The sequence below is a fragment of the Vidua macroura genome, chromosome 5, assembly GCF_024509145.1.
Source record: "Vidua macroura isolate BioBank_ID:100142 chromosome 5, ASM2450914v1, whole genome shotgun sequence".
Classification (NCBI taxonomy): domain Eukaryota; kingdom Metazoa; phylum Chordata; class Aves; order Passeriformes; family Viduidae; genus Vidua; species Vidua macroura.
This window is the reverse complement of record NC_071575.1, coordinates 48,223,769-48,233,768: the sequence shown is the minus strand read 5'-3', so window position 1 is coordinate 48,233,768 and position 10,000 is coordinate 48,223,769. Positions and strand designations below refer to the sequence as shown.

The window sequence follows — 10,000 nt, the reverse complement described above, 5'->3', positions numbered from 1 at the left end:
CTGATTTATGTCAAACTTTTCATTTCTATATAAAGACCACAACAACATAGTTCATCAAGAAAATAACAAGAGTGTCCAAACTCTATATAGTTGCCTACAAGAACATAATGAAGTCTGTTTTATCTTATTTACTTTCTATAAATCCATACATAAATAACTTTAAAAATTTAATTCAGCCTAGTTGGTCTTCTACATAGCCTGAAATTTCTCTCACTTAACTTTCCCCAGTAAATATTCATGCCACAGTAAAAACTTATTTTATTATTTAACTCAGCTGATAAACCTGTTCTTAAGCATTAGCATCCCATTACGTAGCTGCATAGTTAAAGGAAATTATTATAACCAGCAATCATTTACTTGCTTCCTTTAGAAAAAACTATAAAAAACTTGGATTTTCTATTTGAAGACTCCCAATAAAATGATTCAGAGAAGCCAAATCCAGAATGTCAAACCATGAGATGAGTACATCTTGCACATATTTAAACAATAAAAAATCTTAAGAATAATAATTGCTAGGGTTTCCTCTGTTTTTCTGTGTGTCAAAGTTTTCCAGACAAGTGTCACATATTAAAAACATCATTTTAGAGAACTACTACAGTGGCAATAATAAAAGCAACCACCATTTTCCTCTTAATTCATATTTTAAAAGGCATCTGTTAAAAAACAGGGTGTGGAAAAGAAACAGAAAAAGGAGGAAGAAAAGCAAAAGTAGCACAAAGCTGTGCCTGTTATCTGAAGGACATCCTACTGTATGTTTACTAGTGTTTATGTTTCACATCAACATATTTTATAGAAGGATTCATATGCCTAACTCGAGTTGTTTTTAAATCCTATGATGCAGACCCTACCATAAAATGCCTCTTGAGTCCTATTAACTGTACCCATGGTTTTACTTTGCCTGTCTGCTTATTTAAGATCTAATCACAATTTTGAAGAAAAGATTGTCACTTCTAAGCCTGTCCCCTCAGAACCTGTCTGCTATTAGTACTCAACTGGATATTTTCATCTTCAGTTGTAATTCTCTGTGGTCTTTGCAAATGCTGTCTACTGGAATCTCTGGCTGTATGGACAAATTGGCTACACATGCCTAGGACTGCTACTTTGAGAAACATGTAAGTGGCACATTATTCTATTAGCATTTTTGTGTTTTAAAGTGCTTCACTTAAATTTAGTTTTCTAAACATATTCACCAATTTGATACACTCTTTCTCAACAAAAAATTTAAAATTCTGTTATAATCTGAACACCTGAATAAAGATGATGGCATGATTTTCAATGAAAATAATATTAAATTTCTATATTTACTTATGTGTATACAATTTTATATGAAGACAGTATAAAAATACAAGGTGTATATATATACATAATCATGTGTATAGAGAGAGGTAGAAATCTGCTAAGAACATAATGAAGGCACTGAAACCTGTATTTCTTCAGACTGTCATACTGTAAGTGCTCAATTGTTAAAACAGAATACACTTGAATTTGAAGCAAGGCACAGATTTAAGCCTTAACAACTTCTCTTATTTCAATCTATAACCATTTCCTTCTTCCACATTTTCTGTCACCATTTAAAATATTTAACTGTAAATGTAGCTAGTGTACACTGCTTAATTCAGCACTAAAAATTATTCAATTTTAAGAGCTATTATGACCTGTTATTTCAGAGGCCCATGCACATGTAATGTATCTATCATGTTAAAACATGTTTCTATAAAACAGCATTTTTATAATAGCTTACCTAACAGAAAAAAACTTTCCTTCCATTAATGTAAGCCCTGATGTTGAAATGAAAAACCTCAGCATTTAAAATTAAGGGTTTGAACTCCAAAGGTGCTGAGTGGGCTCAGCAAATGAAAGGATGAGACAGCGAAGACTTTCAGGAGTTTGAAGCAGGTTCTGGACACTCTGCAGAATCAGACCCCGATTTTTTACCAAACAGTTTGGGCTTCACTGCATTAGTACAATCTGTATTCCCTGATGGAGAGGCAACTCCTTAGGTAGACCATGTAGGAGTTTTGTTTGTTCAGGTTTTAAAAGGAAGAGAAATCTTACAGTGACAAAAATTAATGGATTGCATCTTGTAATTAGGTGGTGTCAGCAGCCAGAGGACAGTTGAATTTTACAGTTTTAAACATAACAGCAGTTCTCCATTAACTTGTTGGGAACACGAACGGACAAACTTAAAAAATATGTTTTCAAAATGAGAAGGGAAACAGACTTGCAGAAAAGCTGCTTCTTCTCTTTTCCCATGCTTTCAAAATTACAAATCCATACTACAACTCACACACACGCAAGCACATACAGACAGGAACATTGTCTTTTTTATTTCAGTGGTTTTGAACTAACCAGCATTTTTTAATTACACCTATGACAGCAAAGTATCTTTATTGAGAAAAGTCACTCTGGTCCCTTCACTAGGGTCCCTTCACTGCCCAGCTCCGACTTCGGCACAATTCATTGCATGCGAAGCAAAGTCTCAAGTAATGTGGCCCTCTGGTGGAAAGCCCCGCACCACGTCCTGCTCGCCCGAATCGCACAGTAAACTAACAGCTCCTGAAAACATGCACTGCAAGGCTTCGGCACAACTTTTATAAATACGCAGCGGGATTTTAATCACCAGGCAAGTGTGGTGGCATGCAGCCATATCAGCAAGATGTTGCTGCCACAAGAACGGGATCCTTCCATTTCAGCATTATCATGCACTAAAACAACAACAAATAATGCCCCATGCTCTTCACTTCCACGACACTCCACATTCAGCACACACGAAGGATCTCCAAAAAGGTCCCCCTTTGAAAACAGCCCTTTATTTGTTTAAAAACAAACAGGAAACAAAACAAACTTACCTGCTGTTGTTGCAGATGCAGCAGTTCTACTGTGCTTACTTCAGTGCTCGTGTCACCACTTGATCTTCCATCTCTGCTGCCAGCATCTAATTGGCTGCTTAGAGTGCTCATTCCATTTTGATTCATTGAACTGTTGCTTATTGTCTCTGTCGCAGATTCCTGCATCATGACTTAATACCTAAAAGTGATTAAGAAGTATCAATTAACACACGCGTTACACCTTCACACTTCCATTATCAAGATGTCCCTCTCTGCCAATTACACAGACAGCATCTTTAGAAGAAGAAAAAAGCCTCGCAGAGCCGTTTACCAAGAAATGCAATGTAAACTCTGCTTTCACACAGCTGCTAATCACTGGAATTATGATTTCTATAAGCAAGCTTTGTGTGCTTACATTTAACGGCCAAAATAACACACCATGCACGCAGCATGGTCAATAGCATTTATGAACGACTACGTTTTAAAGTCTACCTATAAAACCAGTTTAAGTGAAGGCACGATTTCACACACTGCTCTATATTTCCTATTATCTAGCTTTGACAACCATGGATGACTATACAGCCTTATTTAAAATATTCACTATCTTGATTCTGTCAGAATTTTACAGCATATCTTATGCAAGGCTGTTGTTTAATGATGCACAGCTAATCATACAAAATTAAAATTTTGTAAGGGTGTTACAAATCATATGGTATCAACCAATGATAAATAGTATAATGGGCTTCTCCTTTTTTGTGACTAAATAAAATTTTGCCTCGAAGGCATTTTAAGAAAAAGCTCCTGCTGCAAACACGTCAGATATTGCCTATTTTTTTAATCAAACGCCTGATATTCATTTATTTTTCTGACATTTAAAACATTTAATACTGTCCTTCCTGGGAAGTAATTAAGCTTATGCATGAGCAGCAATCAAACTGTTCACTTGAAGATGACTTAAAACTCAATTTTAACATAGGCAAATAAATGAAAGATATAAAATTAATTTTCCAGGCATGTATTAGATATGAAAGCTGGAAATAAAATCTATCAAGAATATCACTAATGATTGTGCTAAAAACAGCATAAATTATGCATATTACCTTCTCTACAGTAATAAATGTTTTATCATTTTCACTGCATAAATATACTGTACTTTCAGTATAGCAATGAGATGTCCTGCCAAGATCAGTTGAAATCTTTGCAGTAAATAAAGAACCAACGTGCCCTTACAAACCAGAATTTCAAGGCGCATTTTGTATCTGTAATATGGAAAGGTCAGCGTCTCTTCTCAGAGCCACCAAAGTCCTCTCCTGCTCTTGCAGGGTCAGAATGCAGCTCCCTCCCTTCATCCTCACTCCCGACCTACTGACAACAGTCCTCACAACAACCTGGCTGAGCTGTGATTTTAAAAACTCTTCTGAAGGGAGAGGGATGTGTAAGCAAACTCAGGAAAGGAAATAAAGCTTGCTGTTTAGCCTAATTATTTAATTTAGCTATTTTTTTCCCTTGCAAAGTATGAGCAAATGCTTTTCCTTAAAAAAAAAAAAAAGCAGGGAAAGGATCATTACAACTTCAACTATCTGCATGGGATATTAATTAAAATGCAGTATGAGTTACCACAAACAAGCTCCTACAAGACAAAGTATATCTTGTGTGAAAAATTTAAAATAGCAAAAGATGAGTTATTTAAGGATGGTCTGGTCACAAATAAACAGGATGCAAAAAACCTAAACACAAACACAGTTAACATAAAGGAGGGCAGCTGTTATAGCACAGTAAACAACAGCAGCACCAGATGTGTTTATGAAGAAACAGTCTTCCTAAAACACTTACGAACATCAGCGAAGAAAAATAATAGAAATGGAAAATGTGATACAAGCAGTGATGAATTTTACAAGCCAAAAACAAAGCTAATACTCTTTTCTGAGATTAGGCAGCTAATAAGTATTCAAATTAGGCATAAATTTTACATGTACAATGTTTAAAATATTCAGAGAAAAGGGTCTGATTGCCCTTAGTAGTTATATGAAAATTCTAATGCGGATATGCCACAACTGTGGAAGCAGACAGCCCTTTCTGATTTTTACAATATTTACTTTCAATAAAAGGACGTGTATATCAGAGTGGAAATTTATTTGAAACTTCATCAGCTGTATCGTTACAAGCATTTGGAAATTTGGGAAATTCAAACGTTAATCCTCTCTTAGTGAAACAAAGATTTAACCAACAGACAGGTTCATCTTTTACAAATTCAAATGTTAGACAATAACAGTGGTACATTTAGCCAGGCACATTAAAAGGGCAAAGGGGGGGGGGGTAAATGTTAGATAATCAAAACATTACAAAACACCCAGAAATGTAATAAATAAATACACCATCCCTCCTGTTTTTACATCTCTCTGACTATTTCATTACAATTAACAAAGAAGCGTTAAATGTCTTCCAGTTCATATTAACCAAAGGGTTTTATGTCTTGTGGATTTTGTATCCTCGCAAAGCCCCAGAGTGTAGTTCAGGCTCTACATTTAAAGTTAAAGTGCCTGTGAGCCAGCAGAATAGGCTTTAACATAACATGACCAGTAACAGTACTCTGGCAATAGAAAACAACAAACCTGATCCAACAGCTGGGTACAGACAGAATGAAACTACAGAGTAACAATACTAGAAAGGGCAATTCATTTTGAAGTGGAAGAAATACTGAAGTATTTTTATGAAGATTAAAGAGACCCTATAATTTTATGTTAAAAATAAAGTGTGGGGGGTGTTTCTCTAGTTTTAAAATGATATTTTTAAAAAGAATACTAAAACTTTGGCTAGAGTAATGCACTGTGTTGGTTGCTCTCTGCCCCCTCCTCACTGTCAGCAACTGAAAAAGGGCTGCTAGAGAAAGCAACAGCAGAGAATCTTTTTCTTTTACTTTCTTTTCTTTTGCATAGACGTAAATACCTACGTGAGTCCACACACTTGCGTGTGCACGCAGTACCAACTCTGAATCCTCACAAACTGAAGCACTGAAAACATCTAAACAAGGATCATTCCTGATGTCTATGTATCAGTAACTTGAGTTATTGCTACCAAAATAATTTGAACCTGCAACATCTCATTGAACAAACTAATGCACTTTTTTTCTTGTTTTTATAACAGTAGAACAGATTGGTACCAAAATAAGCATAAATATAAACACAAAGGAAATAGACAGGTATCAGCCAGATACTAAGGCTGTAAGTTTGGTAATTCAAATAGGACAAGAAAAAATATACAGGTCCCTGTTTACATACATTTATACACATTCATACTTTCTAATCCTTCTCTTTTCTCTTGCTGTCACACTTGCTGTCAGTCACGAGCATGCCTACACAGGCACGCATGCACACACGCACCCACATTCACAGACACATTCACCAGCACCTACTTCTGTTGTGATTCTGCAACTCTTGGCGCCAAAGGTGGGATACAAGCTTTGCTACCTGGTATTTTAAACAAAGGTATGGGGAAAATATTTTCTGCTGTCTGCAAGAGAGAATGAAATTGGAGATCATTTTAGAGCGTGGTTGCACTGCAGGTTGAATACCTAATCCTGCCAGGGTAGCCAAGCTATCACCCATACCAAAGAAAGAAATACTCCACCTTGTTGTTAGAAGCTACAGCTTTACTTTTCTCCCCTGCAGTGAACTGGACATTTTCTATGTGCCCGTGCGCTCACACGTGCGCGCGCGTGTGTTTTAAGCTGGCAAGTCACTGTACAGATACTTATTCTCTACACCACTTCCCCTTTGAAACATTAAACTGACACTGGAACTGACTGCACAAGATTGCATTTTCTCTTCCTAAACAACTTGAATTGAAAGGTTACTTAGTGTAACAATATTTACTTGCAGAATTGTGTTGTTACCAGGGGTATAATGGATGGTGGCTATGCAGGTTTACGCAAGAATGAGTGAAGCATGAGGCATTAGCCATGTGTTTGACATGTTTCAAATTGCTATAATCCAGCATTAAACACACCCAGCAATTCATGCCATTTCTTGCAGCCATAATCTTGAATAAAGCGTGCACAACCACTTATTATATAAATTAGTATATGACTCCCTGTTATAGTCACAACAGCGCTTTTGTGTTTATTTTGCACCAAGACGGGGTCCTTTATTTGTACAAATAGCAGGATAGCGCGCGGTGCGGCAATTAAACCTCCTCGGTTTATGACGGGGTGTGTGTCACACCCGGCCGGCAGGGTGTGCGGTGCCCGGCGCGGCGCGGGCCCGGCGCGAAGGGCCCGGCCCGGCCCGGCCCGGGGCAGCCGCGCTCCCGGCGCCGGCGCGGCCGCCAGGGGGCGGCCCGGCGCGCGCGGCTCGGCCTCGGCGTGCCCCGCACGTGCCGCTCGCGCGAGGCCCGGCCCGCGGCCGGCGCGGACCGCGCGGAGCCGCGCGCGCCCCGGCAGCGGCGCGCGCCGGCAGCCCCGCGGGGCCGGCGCCGGGAGCGCGCGGGGGCGGCCGCTGCCCGCGCGCCCCCGCGGGGAGCCCCGCGCGGCGGCTGCGGGAGGGCGGCGCGGCGCGCCGGGCGCGCGGCTGGAGCGGGGCTGGCGCGGGGCCGGCGCTTCCCTCCGCCGGGCGCAGCCGGCCCGCCGCCCTTCAAACCGGACTGCGCTGTAAAAGCAGAGGTGAGCAGCTAGGCTTAAATAATAGCAACTCTTGTGCTCTGCTGGAATTAATTCATCATTGACACAAGGCGCAATGCATCTGAAGTCTTGCGCTGGTGTACGCTAAAAGCCTTTAATACCTAAGATTGCTTAATAAATCAAAATGCCAAATATTAAGGACATAGCTGAATGTGTGAGAACAAAAAATTTGGAAAGCTAAGAGAACATTTGTAAAGGTGTTTTGTTGTTTTTTTTTTTTTTACTTTATCCAAAACAGCTTTCAAAGCTTGAGTTAAGCAGAGAGAAGTCACTGCATAATTTTTAAATATGTACCTAAGTTAATATGTTTAAAACACCAATTAGGTCAAATACCACTGTAATACTGTAAAATAAAGTGTCTGTATTAGTAGGTGTAAAATAAACTATCTATAGTAATGACTTAATACACTACTGTCTGCTCAAATAAGTTTTTCCTGTAAAAATATGAAATATGCCCAAACACCTTGTGCTGGAAGTTCTTTCAGAAAAGCAGAGCTTCCAGTTCTACATTACAGGACATAGAATGATCAGAAAGAATACGTATAATCTGTATCAATTATCAAAATCAGCGTCTTTCACAAGAAAAAAATGTAATTTTCATGGTGAAAAAAATAATCTATTCAAAGTGATATAATCATTTCACTATTTGCAATATTTTCACTAGTGAAGACTGTAGTTGTGAATAAAGTAAAAAGTTCAAAAATTAATAAAATAGGCAGCAGTGGGACAACAGTGTCTTGATCCTAACACAGATACTCGGAAGCAGTGATACTCTGAAGAATTCAAGCTGTAATATAAAACTTTTACATGGACACTCATATGATAGGCCTCTGAAGGCCTTTTTGAACACAGATTTACAATAAAATTGACAAGTGGATTTTGCAAATTAGCACAGATGAGATCTATTTTACTTGAGACAAGAACCAGGAGTTCAGCATCCCCACCCACCCACGGTTCCAGGTAAAGAAAACATGCATCCTTCCTGCAGCGTTATCTTAACAGGTGCACTTGGCTGGCATGAGGAAGCATTAAGAAATCAGATTAATTGATTTGTGCTAAACTGAAACTGAAACAACAAGCATTGTCTAAAATATTTATCTCTCCACTATAAGCCACAATTTTTCCCACTGCCTATGTACTCTGGTTTATCTATCAGATGTTTAAATGAACATCCTTTTAACTGACTGGCACCAACAGTCAGATAAAGGTATTGAAGGTAGAATATCGTATTCAATCTTAACTAAAAGCTATCTTGCATTTAAAGGCTGTATCTTTTTCTTTCATACCATCTCAATTCTTTTGGACTAATAAAAATAGCAGGTCAGTTTGGGGCACAGTAATTTATCTGCCTTCTAAAACTGAGGAGTATGTTGTCATACTCATGTGATTATTAAACAACAGTTCACTTCCCAAAACAGCAAGAAAGGCCTAATTAATTTCCACCTGCTATTTATTTTCACTTGCTAGGAAAAAAATCCCTATGAAGGCCAGTGTAACCTGTATGAATAGTGTGTACAGGACTGTAAGATGCATTCTTTACACTCAGGAGAGTGGCAAAAGCTGCTAGAGTGCATTACCTAAAGCCCATGCAGAAATGAGCAGCCAATTTCAGGATAAGATTCTTATTTGAGCAACGACAGCTTGGAAACCCCACTTTGGAAAGCACACTCCTCTCACTCCCTTTCTCCCCCTCTCTTTCCCAGTCTTAAGGAAAAAAAAAAAGGAAAAAAAAAACCAGCAGCTCTCCAAGCTCTTACAAGTAGGGAGACTTTATTAGAGTCAATGGAGAATTTAGTAGAGAGAAAGCGTTAAGGCAGTAGGAAATAATTAGAATTGTGAGAGGTAGGAAAGACCTGCCTAGCAGGCAAATTCCCAAAAAAAAATAGAAAAAAAAAAAAGCTTCAAGCTTCTTACAGACTCTGTAGGGCTTACAGACTGCAAGCCCAGGGCCAACTTTTTATGCCTTTTTTTTTTTTCTTTTCTTTTTTTTGTGAGATGCTTGTAACAACTATCATTGGTAATTCCCCTCCCCTGATCTTTGAATATTGTGATAGTACCTTCCTTCATGAGAGTGTTTGTTTAACCCTCACAGCTACTTGACTTCTCATCTATGCTCCTGATCATTCCCTTCAGGATCCCTTGAGGGGTTTTTATCTGCTGACCATAAACTAATTTTTCCACAGATCCTTTCTAGTGTTTTCAGCATTTTCTACTTGCAAGGTTATCTTTTTTTTGGTGCAAAATACGCCTTCAATTTTTCTTGCCAGACTCACCCTGCATTCTCACCATATGCACCATAGGAGAGGTGGTACATGAAAAGAAATTTCTTTTACAGGAACCAACTTACCAAAAACTTCAATAAGCCTCAAAGAGAAGTAAAATAGAAAATCTGTGTTTCTAAGATGAGCACTCAAAAGCTCACACGCTCGCTTTCAAAAGTCCCAGCAGCATCTGATTGCATCTATAGCTTTCGTTGACTACAAATGCGTCAATCACA

At 38.6% G+C, this 10,000-nt stretch overlaps 1 protein-coding gene across 1 annotated transcript in view; it reads right to left on the bottom strand.

The window, feature by feature from the left end:
- The window catches only part of FOXP2 (forkhead box P2), a 403,901-nt gene that overhangs the window by 185,521 nt on the left and 208,380 nt on the right, over positions 1 to 10,000 (bottom strand). The window contains exon 6 of the mRNA XM_053977653.1: positions 2,850 to 3,027. Within this exon, the coding sequence (XP_053833628.1) occupies positions 2,850 to 3,017 (168 nt within the window). The 5' untranslated portion in view covers positions 3,018 to 3,027. The remainder of the gene's footprint in view (positions 1 to 2,849; positions 3,028 to 10,000) is intronic.